The sequence below is a fragment of the Monodelphis domestica genome, chromosome 5 (genome assembly GCF_027887165.1).
Source record: "Monodelphis domestica isolate mMonDom1 chromosome 5, mMonDom1.pri, whole genome shotgun sequence".
In the NCBI taxonomy this organism is placed as follows: Eukaryota; Metazoa; Chordata; class Mammalia; order Didelphimorphia; family Didelphidae; genus Monodelphis; species Monodelphis domestica.
Window position 1 is genome coordinate 272551477 of NC_077231.1, and position 13490 is coordinate 272564966.

Here is a 13490-nt window from a genome sequence, read left to right on the forward strand (position 1 = left end):
AGAGGAAATAAAACATGTAAATATAAGTATATACAAAATGATTTAAGGAAAGACAGACTACAGAAAGATCAGGAAATTATGCCCACAGGAGGTGGCAAATGAGCTGAGAATTCTAAAGAAAGCTAAGGATCCTAGGAGATAATGGTAATGAAGGAATGCACTCTGGGTAAAAAGGCATCCTGGGCAAAACTGGAGGCAGGAAAAAATGCCCAAGTACAGGAAACAGCAAGAAAGTAATTTTGGCTGGAACACAAAGCACACAAAGGGCATAATAAATAAGCCTGGAAAAGAAACAATTCAATTCAATGTTCAGTTCTAATGTTCAAAAAGCCCAAAAATATATACTAATAGGGGAATGACTCCCTATTTGATAAAAACTCTAGGAAAACTAAAAAGTATTTTGACAGAAATCAAGGTAAGACCAATTATCCTGAACCATGTAACACAAAAAGCTTCAAAGGGATACATATAAAATGCCACAAATGTCACATTAAAAAAACCCAAAACATTAGGCAGAATCAGAAGATATTTCATAATTTCAGCTTGATGAAAAATTTTAGTCAGATATGACAAAGGATAAGAGAACATAAAGGATTAAACAAATAATTTTTATTACTTCAAATTAAAAGGCTTTTAGTATGAACAAAATGAGGATATCTAAAAAAAACTATTAAGTAGATGAACAATTTTTACATCAGATTTCTGATAAAATTCTGATATCCATGATATAGAGAAAAGTGAACCAAACTTATAAAACAAAGAGTTATTCCCTAATAAATTAGTGGTAAAAGGATGTAAATAAGAGTATAAATAAAAATAACTTAAAAAGCTTTTTTCTTTCATCTAAAGAGGAGCAAAGATGGTTATAGTCAATGCTGGGAAGTTATTCAGACATGCTAACATACTGTAATTAGAACTATGAATTGGTTCTGGATAATAGATGGTCCCAAAAATCCAGACTTAAACAAGAAAAGTCACTTAATTCATGGCCTTTGACATGGCAATCCCACTATAATACCCTTACTCCAAGAAGGCTAAAGACAAAAGAAAAGGCCCATTATATATTAAAATACTCATTCTGTTCTGGGGAGAAAAAAAAAAGTAGACAAAGCAAGTATTTATCAGGAAATGGCCAAGAAATTGTTATATAAGAACATAAAGTAATTATCACTGTGCCTTTAAAATGACAAATATAAGAATTTTAGACAAATATGGAAAATTTTATATGAAGTAGGGCAGAATAAAGTAAGCAGAAAAAAACAAAGTATATTATAATATAAATGAAAAGAGCACTAAAATGAAGCTAAACTCTAATGACTTTAAGATACTTTCTAACATTTTATGTTTTAAGTTTATTTCCAGCCCTAAATGAATCCAGAAGGCTACAGGCCAATGCATAAAGGTGAATAGGCTCATTTAAGATGAACACATCTATTAATGTCTGAAAAAGAAAGATAATATCTATAGAACCCAGAACTTAAAAATTAGCCTTTGAAAATGAAAAAAAGTTATTGCTTCCAAAGGAGCTGGGAGGGGATAGCATCCCAGGGAAGGAGCCAAGGGGGTGCACTTGGAAACAGAAAGGACATCTCTTTGTCAAGAGATTAGAACAATGAGGGATGATGTAGAGGGATTTTAAAGTGTGTAACACAAGAACAATCCTAGCAATCTCTGAACAGATGGTTTCCATTTTCTTGGTAAACCTCAGAGAGGAAGAAGGAAAGGAATAATATAAGAATACTGAGGAGAGAAGAAAAGGCTGAGAACAGTGGCCATCAGATGACAATAAGGAAAGAATAAAAAGCTTGTTCTGAGGCAACATACTTGTAGGGCACCTAACCAGAGCATGTCCAAGAGCACTTGAGGAAGAATGGAGAAAGTGTATGGCAAAGAGATCGCAGCACTAAAGTTTGGCAAAGTGATAACAGAAGGGACAAGCAGTCTGAGTAAAGGCAAGATGGAGACAAATGGAGTTACCATAAGATAAAGCCTAAAAAGAGACAGAGTAACCAGAGATGAGTGAGGATGAAGAACTGGAGGAGGTTTTAATCTTTTCGGTGTCATGAACACCTCTGGTGCCATGTTAGCCTACATATCCATTCTCAGAATAGAACTTTATAAAAAGCATAAAATAAAATAAATAGGATTGTATAGGAAGCCAATGATAATGAAATGCAGGTATCAAAGTGATCACAGACTGAAGGTAAAGAACTCCTGGTTGAAGAGGAGGCAGTAAGAGACAGAAGAATAGGAGGCTGGGGTCAGTGAGAGGAACATCACAGTCCTTGATCACAGAAAGAAAGCAGTTATGGGGGAGGTCATGGGGAAGTGACAGGGAGTTAAGGGCAGTCACTCGGAGGCCAGATATTTGAGGGAATATCAATACAGGCCAAAGCCCCCATGACAAGGAAGGCTTATGCTAAAGAAAAGGCAGCACTTAACACAGTCCACTTTCAGTATGAGGTCAACAAAATAATCATCATAAAAGCTATTGAGAGATCACATAGTACTTTTAAAGTTTTGCAAAGCATTTTATAAATATATCATCCTTTTTATTATCATAAGGAAAATAAAGATGCTTTTATTATCCCTTCTTTACAACTGAGAAAACTAAAGCAGAATTAGGTTGATTTACCCAGAATAACAGAGCTAGTGAATATATGAATCTGCTTTTGAACTCAGGTCTTACTGATTCTAGCATTCCAGCATTCAATCTACTGTGCCTCTTAGTTAATAAGAACTTTGAGATAATGAGAACAGTGAGAAAAGAAGAAATATATTACAAATACAAATGAATATGGCACAATTAAAAATTCTGTAACTTTTACACATAATTATAATTGTACATACTTTTGGGATATTGGTGGTCCTGAGCTTGAAGACGAATTTTAACAACATCCAAAGGTGTCACTATAAAAACACACAAATAGTAATTAGAGGGACAGGTAATGCCTTTGATTAACCAGAAATTCTTCTTAAGGAAGACAAAATATAGAACCATACATGATTAATCCTCACAAGATTCCTATGAAATAGGATTTTTTAAAAAAATCCTCTCAGAAATCTATTACTTCTAAATTGCACTTAATTTGTACCATTTTGAACCTTTCAAAGAGAAACACTGAGAAGAAATAAGGTGAGATTCTCTTAAAATCATTAAACTATACTCTAAAATAGTCTTTCTTCAGATACAGTACTAATTCTAAATGCTATGCTAACTAGACTAGTAGTATACCGTATAATGAAAAAAGTTCTCCAAACAGCAAAATGAAAGCTTTCAAGATTGTGCTAAAACATTCAAGAAGTCATTATTATACTTTCGTTCAACATTTATTATTCCCCTAGTCTTTAAAATAAACTGAATAAAATAACAAATAATGGCAAGATAATTTAAACAGGAGTTGAAAAATAAATTCTACCACTAGGTTGTGCTATTACATTTGTGAAAATTGTGGCAAGAGAATCTTAAAAATTAGTTTAAGTCAGTTTCAAGTCTAAATAACCATCTCAAAAGTCAAGCAGTAATCATTAAGAATATACATTGTAAGTATTTGGCTTGCTTTTATTTGTCATATGTTTAAAACAAATTAGACAATATTACAATACCATTCTTTGGCAAAAACATTTTTTACTGTGGACCAAAGTGGCTTAAAAAAAGTATTCTGTGTTAATGGAAACAAATATCATATGTAATTGTTAACTACTATATGAATGACATTTTTGTACCATGAATATTTATTTATCTCTTATTATACAATAAGAATTCTTAAACCATAAAGGAGTTTATAGAAGGCAAGTGAAGGCTAAAATGATTCAAAATCTGCATGATACAATTCTCATAAGCACTCAAATTAGGAGTCAAGAAGACCTGGGTTTAAATCTCAACTTGGGAATTTACCAAGAATAAGTTATTAAACTTCTATACCTCAGTTTCTTCGTCTATAAAATTGTGGGAGGGGAGGTTAAGATTCAAAGGCTTCTAAAGCCCCAGCAAGCTCCTAAGCTTATTATGCATCTTTGATTAAGTTCCAAAGCTAGAACATTATCTCTTAATCCTCTGATTTCTCAAAACAGTTTGTGTTACTCTTACACACTTATGCCATTTCATTCTCTACCATTATTTCTGTATAGATTTTATTTCTCTGAGAAGATTTTCAAGTTTCTGGAGACAGATAGCATATTATTTTTTTCTTAACAAAAGTCTAATTTAATTAGAAGAATCAGTGATCATTCATTTCCATTTTTGTCACAATTTTATTGTTTAAATTATTTTTAGTTTTTTACTTTTACTTTTTCAAGTAATAAATGTTATTAAACTCTGCATCAACCCTAGGCATTTTATTAGCATCAAATTTCCCTGTCTTCCATCTAATATCCTTTTCCCAAAGTTATATAAATTCCTAGACAAAATCTGAAATTATTGACATTCTTTTTACCCATTAGTGATGTAAGTATAGCTCCAGTACATGAGGCCATCATTTGCTGCAAAGGTGTCACTGTGAGATTCACTGTTGGTATCTCTTTATCTTCCATAATGATAATACCTGGCAAGATAAACTAAACATGTCCCACCAAATTAATAGAAAACTAGCAAAACTGATAGCTGTAAAATTTAAATAGTTGACGAAATATAAATAACTATGATTTAAACATTTTGAGATACCAACATCAAATGTTTTAATAATAATAATAAAGAGTATATATGATATAACTTGTCATTAAAAAATGAACAAAACACTACTGAACAGAGATCAGACTTTTTTCAGTAGTGATTAAATCTGAGTTGGTCATTGTAGCCAAGGGCACACAGTTGTCCTGGAAAGAGCTAGTAAATGTAATATACAATCTGTGAGTTGTGTCTTATTACTAAGATGCTAAAACCAGTCAAATGCTATCTGCATGGGGTATACGGGGGAGTCAGGGGAGCCCAATGCCTCTAGCAGGAGGGTTTGCTGAGCCCTTTTCAGGGCTGCTTTTCTTCTTTGGTGCCCACCGGCCACTAATTGTCAACTGTGGCTCCAAGAAACTATGGCATATAAAGTGCTGATAAACTCTTTTGGCAGAAGGGCTAAACCAGATTGAGTGTAACTAACAGATCTGCTGGTTAGGGGGTGTCTACCCTGTGCATATGAAGACTTTCCCCAGTGGAAGGGGCAGATGAGAACAATTTGTTCCAAGAGCCATGAAAGCAGTGGAAGTAGGCACTAACGGTGCACTTAAGAGTTTGGTTACATTGAAGAAGCTAAGGTCATTGACCATATATCCTGAGCCACCATCAGTCATCTTGGCTTGTCTTGCCACTGGACTTCAATGGTTAGAAGGGAGCATGAGGCCAAAGACTTTGTACAACTCTGTCTCATTTAAATATAATTTATGCTCAAATCAAGACATCTCCAGTGATGTAATTTTTGTCCTCTTAGAGTACAAAGGACAATAACCAACCAACCAATCAGCAAATACTATATTTCCATGTGACTAAAAATGAGTGCTAATAAAAAGGTTGTATCAGCAAAATGCAAACATATCTTCCAAAAATAGTAAATTTCTATAATAACTTTTTAAACATTTTTTATTAGTTCCCATTATAAAACCAGGTTTGAGTCCTTAAAAAATTTATATTTCATAGAAATCACCATGTTCATCCTCTTTATTTTACAGATGAGAAAATTGTATCCCAGAGAGATTAAAATGTCTGTCCCACATAACTCATTAATGGCAGAACAAGATGGCATAGCTCTAATGTTCCTACACTAAACAATCTCCTGGATAAAGAGAAATCCTGGAATCTCTTTGAGGATCCAAAGACTGCCAAAAAATCCAGTAGACATCATAGTTCAGAATTATCTCCAAAGATATCAATGACCCTTTAGTTACTAAATCCAATAGTCTTTTCTCAATTCTGTTTCTATTTGATTTCTCTTCAATATCTGGCACTGTCAATTCCCATCTCATTTTGGATACTCTCTCAGCAGTGGATTTTCTGTGACACTGTTTTCTCCAGGTTCTCTTCCTATTTATCCAACTGCTTTTGATTCTCCTTTGCTTGTATTTCACTTACATCACACTGGGTAACATCCCAAATATTTATCCTGACCTCTCTTCTATTTTTACTCTGTACTAATCTGCCAATGATTTCATCAGTTCCCATAGGTTCAATTGTATTATGGCAGATAATTTCTAGATTTAGATATCCAACTCTAATCTCTTTGCGTGAACTAAAGTCAAACATCACCATCTACCTTTTGAACATCTCAAACTTAATGTCCTATAGCCATCTCAAATTCCACATATGCAAAACAGACCTCATTAAATGTCCCCAAAAAACTTCTTTCTGAACTCCCATATTACTGTCAAGAGCATATCATTTCCTAGTCATCCAAGGTTGCAACCTCAGTGGCATTCTAAGACTATTATTCAATCATGTCATTTCTTATCAACATCTCACCTCTACATTCCCTTCTCTCTTCACTCATATAGCCATAATCCTAGTTCAGGTCTTAATACCTCTCACCTGGACTCCTGTCACAAGAATCCTAATTTGGTTTCCCTGCTTTGTCACTATGTGAATCCATTCTCTACTTACCCCATGAAGGTGACTTTTCCTAATGCATATGTCTAACCATGTAACAACTGTCACTGGCAAATGAGATTAAATGGCTGTCTCTAAACAGCAGATCAGATGAGTTCCCTCAAGCTCTTCCTAGCCTGATCCCTTTCTACTTTTTGCATCCTTCTTGCACTTTACTTATTTTAACATACCCTACAATAGTTACATTAGTCTACAGACAGCAACTCAAATAATAATAATGATGATGATAAAAACCAACATTTATATAAACTAGAGCAGATGCTCCATTTCCTATCTCCAAACCTTTTCACAGGCCTGGAATTTCCATCCCCTCAGTCACTAATGCCTGCCCCTTTCAGATGACCTTCATCTATACTGCATGTATCATGAATGTATGTAGGAATTAAAGTGTTTTCTCCTCCTGCTGGCAGGCCTATATTTTGACTTTTATTTATTTTTTGGTGAGGGTAGCATATCCCCAGAACTTAGTACAATGCCTAGAACACAGTAAGCACTTAACTGCTAACATCTTAACCAACTGACATAAGCCCCCTCCCCCCCAAGCAACAGACAAACTAGTTAAGTTGAGATTCTCAACAGAGATTCAAGAATTATATATCTGAATGTAAAGGTAAAGGGCAATTGGATCTAGAGTTGACTAAAGAGTGAATCTGTCATTTTACTTGAGAATATTTCTAATTGAAATTGGATATTTCTATTACAGAAACAAAGAACATTTTAATGATTAATAGATCTATCAGTTAATTTTTTTGAAAATCTTATCAACTGAATACTCACATTTTAGCAATTAGTCATAATCTGGTTAAATTCAATAAGGATACAGAAAAGTATACAAAATAAAGTCCAGTAGAGATCAAAGAAATAACAGGACAATTATACTGTTTCCAAATTGGTAAATCAGGCAGGACACTTCAATAATTCTCTATCCTGTATTTCCTCTCTTCTTCATTAATTTCCTGAATATCATACCTCTAAGATTCAGGTAAAAGTATCCCTATTTGCTGATAATATTAAAGAACACTGGGCCTAGGGTCAGAAAAACCTGAGTTCAAATTTGACCTAAGACATTTACTAGCTGTGTGACCCTGAGCAAGTCACTTAAATTGTTTGCCTCCATTTACTCACTGTAAAATGAGGATAATATTAGTATTAGTCCCTACCTACCATGATTGTGAGGATTCAAAGAAATAATAATTGTAAAGTGCTTAACACAGTGATTGGCACATAGTAGGCACTATATAAATGTTAGCTATTATTTATTATCATCAAAATTATTATTATATAAAGCTTACTCTTTTTTCTTCCTATTCCCTCCCTTCTTAGCCAATCACCTGTGAGTATTGGAAACTTTTTTTTTCTTTTTAGGTTGAAGATTATTTTTTTTTTATTTTATTTCATTGATTAAGAAAAATGTTTCCATGGTTGCAAGTTCATGTTCTTTCTCTCCCCTCCTCCCATCCCCCTCCTGTAGCCAACACTCAATTGCACTGACTTTTACATGTATCATTGATCAAGACCTATTTCAATATTGTTGATGTGTGCACTAGGATGATCATTTAGAGCCTATATCTCCAATCATATCCCCATTGACCCATGTGATCAAGCAGTTGTTTTTCTTCTGTTTCTACTCTCAAAGTCCTTTCTCTGGATGTGGATAGTGTTCTTTCTCTTAAGTCCCTCAGAATTGTCCTGGATCATTGCATTGCTGCTAGAGAAGTCCACATTAGATTGTACCACAGAGGATTCATCTCTGTGTATAATGTTCTCCTGGTTCTGCTCCTTTCACTCTGCATCAATTCCTGGAGGTCATTCCAGTTCACATGGAATTCCTCCAGTTCATTGTTTCTTTGAGCACAATATTCCATCACCAACATATACCACACTTTGTTCAGCCATTCCCCAATCAGAGGGCATCCCCTCATTTTCCAATTCTTTGCTACCACAAAGAGCGCAGCTATAAATATTCTTGTACAAGTCTTTTTCTTTATTATCTCTTTGAGATACAAACCCAGCAGTGCTATGGCTGTATCAATGGGCAGGCAGTCTTTTAGTGCCCTTTTAGTGCCCTTTGGGCATAGTTCCAAATTGCCCTTGAGAATGGCTGGATCAATTCACAACTCCACCAGCAATGAATTAATGTCCCGACTTTGCCACATCCCCTCCAACATTTATCACTTTCCTTTGCTGTCATGTTAGCCAATCTGCTAGGTGTGAGGTGGTACACTTCAGAATTGTTTTGATTTGCATTTCTCTGATTATAAGTGATTTAGAACATTTTTTCATGTGTTTATTGGTAGTTTTGATTTCTTTATCTGAAAATTGCCTATTCATGTTCTTTGCTCATTTATCAATTGGGGAATGGCTTGATTTTTTTGTACAATTGACTTAGCTCCTTATATATTTGAATAATTAGACCTTTGTCAGAGGTTTTTGTTATAAAGATTTTTTCCCCAATTTGTTGCTTCACTTCAAATTTTGGTTGCATTGAGTATTGGAAAATCTTAAAATAATCAGTAGATATCGAGAAAGTTGCTTTAGCAAAATTGAAGGCTACAAAGTTAATCCTCGAAAATCAGCTCCATTTCTACATTATAATGAAATCAAGAGGCAGTAGTAGAAAGGGAAATCCCATCCCCATTAACTTCAAAACCATAAAATATCTTCAAATCAATCTCTAAAAACATAGAAAAGGTTTATATAGATTCATGGCTGCTGTGCCAAAATAACAAAAATTATAAAACCAAGGTTACTTTACACTTTTAATTACATACCAATCAAGTTGTGAAGAGGATACTTCAAAGAACTTGATAAAATAACAAAATTCATGTGGGAGAAAAAAATTCTAACATATCAAGATAATATGATGAAAAGTTGTAGTAACTAAGGAGTAAGTTATACTTCCAAATATCCAACTACATTTAGAGAATCATCTGGTACTGTTAAAAAAAAATACAGTGAACGATCAATGAAACAGACTAAACAAAAGAGAAACAATAATCGAGTGAAAATTTGGAAAAGATAAATTAGCTAGGAAAAAATTCCTTCCTTAATTAAAAAAATGCTGAGAAAATTGGAAAACAATCTGGCATAAATTAGACATATACCAACACTTTATTCTATGTACTGAAATACATTCCAAATGCCTATAATCTTATGTTTAAGACAATACTAAAAAAATTTAGATGAGCTCATGTATCTCTATAAATATGTATAAGGAATTTAAAAAGCTTAATATTCTATTTTGTCAATTACATGTAATCCAAATTATCTCCCACCTTCCCTTCCCTCCCAACTTCCTCAGAAGATAAGCAATTTGATCTGGATTATAAATATATGATCATGCAAAACATATTTCCATACTGGTCGTTATGAAAGAATACTGTTATAAAACCAAAACCCCAAAATAAAAATACATACAAATAAAATGAAAATTAGTTTGCTTTAATATGCACTAGACTCCTCATGTCTTTCTCTTCAGGTGAACACCATTCTTTGTCATGTTATTCAGAATTGTTTTGGATTATTGTATTGCTGAGAAGTGAAGTCTTTGACAGTTGATCATTTTACAATATTGTTCTATACAATATTCTCTTGGTTCTGCTCACTTCACTCTGTATCAGTTAATCTAAGACTTTCCAGGTTTTTCTGAGATCATGATAATAATATCCTCAATTTCCAATTCTTTGCCAACACAAAAAGAATTGCTATAAATATTTTTGTACAAATAGGTCCTTTTCCCTTTAAAAAAAAAATCTCTTTGAAGTAGAGACCTAGTAATGGTATCACTAGACCAAAGTATGTGGTTTTATAATCCCTTGGGCCTATATTTACAAATTGTCCTCCAGGATGATTAGATCAATTTACAACTCCAGCAACAATACATTAGTATCCTGTTGTCCTATCCACAGCAACATTTATAATTTTCCTTTATTGTCATATTAGTCAATCTGATAGGTGTGAAATGGTACTAAGAGTTGTTTTAGTTTGCATTTCTTTAATCAATAGTGATTTGAAACTTTCTTTTCATATGACTATAAATAGCTTTGATTTTTTTCATCTGAACACTGACTGTCTATATTTGACTATTTGTAAATGGGGAATTTGTATTCTTATAAATTTGACTCCATTCTCTATATATTTCTCTATGTATCAGAGAAATCTGTTGTAAACTTTTTTCCCAATTGTTTCCCTTCTAACCTTGGTTACATTAATCTTATTTGTATACAACTTTTTAATATAATCAAAATTACTTCTATATAGCACACTATGAATTTCCCCCTTTTGTTCCTGCTTTCTCTCTCCTTTAACCCTGTCCCTCCTTCTAACCTTTACTTCTAATCACTGCCTCACTTAAATCAGACTCCCTTCTATTAGCCCACCTTTTCTTAATCCCCTTTCACTTTCCTATAGAGTAAACTACATATCTATACCCAACTGATTATGAATGTTATTCCCTCTCTGGGCCAACTCCAATAAGAATAAGATTTAAGCATTGCTCATCACCCTCATCCTCTCCTCCACTCTAATAGCTTTTCCATGCCTCTTCAAGGGAGATGATTTATCCCAGTCAACCTCTTCTTCTCTCTCCTCTCAGTGCAATACTCATGTTCATCCCTGGAATTTTTTTCTTTGGGGGGTGGGGGGAGTTACCATGTCATCATAATTTATTCCCACACCCTCTGTCTATGTATCTTCTGACTACCCCAAAATGATAAAATTCTTAAGTTACAAGTATCATCTTCCAATATAGCAGTGTAAATAGTTTGACCTCACTGAAACTCTTAAATTTTCTCCTTGTTTATGTTTTTATGCTCTCAAGTCCTATACTTGATTATCAAATTTTCTATTCAGATCTGGTCTTTTAATCAGGAATACTTGGAAATTTTCTATTTCATTAAATAGCCATTTTTTCCCCCCACAAAAGGATATACTCATGCTTTTCTGGGTGGAAGATTCTTGTTTATAATCCTAGCTCCTTTTACTTCTGGAATGTCATATTCCAAGCCCTCCAATCCTTTTTAATGTAAAAGCTGCTAAATCTTGTGTAATTCTGACTATGGCTAAATGATATCTGAATTGTTTCTTTCTGGCTGCTTACAATATTTTCTTCTTTAACCTGGGAGGTCTGGAACTAGTCAATAATATTCCTAGGAGTTTTCTTTTGGAGATCTTTTTTAGGAGATATCAGTAGATTCTTTCAGTTTCAATTTGACCTTCTGGTACAAGACCATCAGGGCAGTTTTCTTTGATAATTTCTGGTACTATATTGTCTAAGCTTTTTTTTTTTTTAATCAAGGCTTTTAGGTAATCCAAGGATTCTCATATCACCTCTTCTGGATCCATTTTCCAGGGCAAGTTTTCCAATGGGAGATTTCATATTTTATCCTATTTTTTTTCAACTTTTGCATTTGTTTTGTTGGTATTTTAGATGTCTTATAAAGCCATAAGCTTCCATTCCCCAATCCCAATTTTTAAGAAATTATTTTCTTTGGTGAGTTTTTGGATCACCCTTCCCATTTGACCAATTCTGCTTCTTAAAGCATTCTTCTCTTCAGTGGATTTTTGTGCCTCCTGTACTATTTGTCAATTCTGCATTTTTAGGGGCCATTTTCTTCTTGTACTTTTTAAATTTTTTCCCATTTTCCCTTTGTACCTATTATTTTGGAAATATTTTTTCTCTTCCAGAGCCTGAAAGAATTCTTATTTTTCTCTAAAGTTTGCTTATAGTTGCTTTAATTTGTCCCTTACTGAGTTTGTGCCTTGCTCTACCTTGTCTCCATAATAGGTTTATCAGTTTGCTTTTTTTGTTTGTTTATGTTTGCTCATTTTCTCTGCCTTTTCTTGACTTTGATTTTTTTATCTTAAAGCTGGGCTCTGTTTCCAAGGTAGAAGTGCACTCTTAAACTTCAGTATTTTCTTGCTGTTACTCTTACTTCTAGTTCTGGGTGTTTCTAAGTTTCAATTCTTCCAATTTGGTAAGATAGCCTGTGGGAAAGCTCTGGATTCAGTCTATGGGTTTGCAAATCTGGGCACACTTTCCAAGTTCAGAGCATACTGAGGGGTTGTGCTAGTGCTCTAAACTTCAAGTGGTGGGAATGGAGGTGCTCTACTGTTGGCTTAAGCATGGTCTTGCTGCTTGCCTGAGCCCAGGGTTCTGACCCTCAAGCAGTAGGAGTGGGAGGTCTTGTTGTTGATCTCTGCTGACAGTGTGATCTTGTTGTAGATCATGCTCCACTTTTACCTGTATAATTGAAAAATCTGTTACCCTAAAAAAAGAACTACATTTCCTGGGAGACCACCAACCATACTTCCTGGAGACGGAAAAAATTGAGTGGGCAGGCCTCCTCTTTCTATTTGGCATGATGACAGTGATATTGGTAGTGGTAAGGCGGACATTTTGAAGTGGCCGTTAAGCCAGGGGCACATGGTTTTTATTTTGTATCCCTTTTATTCCTTTATTTCTAATGATCATTTAATAAATCTCCTAAAATATAACATTTTATTATTTGAGATTTAATTTTTAATTTTTACGTTTATGGCAACCAGAAATTGGAGATAGAATTCTCAATTTTTTTAAGATAACCTAGATAAAATTTTTTAAGCTATGTTTCTCCTGCCACAGCTTTTTGCCCCGCCCCCTCATGAACTCCGAGAGAACTCTGAACTCTCTTCAGAACTGCTGCCCTACTTATGCTGTTTTTCATTCCCTACTTTTTGCCCAGTCGCCCTCTCTACAGCCCCACTGTTTTTTAGTTTGACGAACTTAGCCAGGGACCCTTGGCTTGAGCCCATGTTCCTTAGTTTCTCACTCCTGCTTCTGATGTTGCTGCTCCTGATTCCACTCACTCCAGCTGCTAAATCCCAGCAGTCTGCTATCAGGGCAGCTGGTAAAAACCAGGGT

At 34.3% G+C, this 13490-nt stretch overlaps 1 protein-coding gene across 3 annotated transcripts in view; it reads right to left on the minus strand.

Annotated features, from left to right (window-relative positions):
- Positions 1-13490, minus strand: part of SLC25A40 (solute carrier family 25 member 40) — an 89304-nt gene that overhangs the window by 57983 nt on the left and 17831 nt on the right. For all 3 annotated transcript variants that reach the window (XM_007504945.3, XM_001377612.4, XM_007504948.3), the window contains exons 2-3: positions 4437-4557; positions 2851-2910 (exon numbers count right to left, since the gene is read on the minus strand). In XM_007504945.3, the coding sequence (XP_007505007.1) occupies positions 2851-2910; positions 4437-4533 (157 nt within the window). In that variant the 5' untranslated portion in view covers positions 4534-4557. The remainder of the gene's footprint in view (positions 1-2850; positions 2911-4436; positions 4558-13490) is intronic.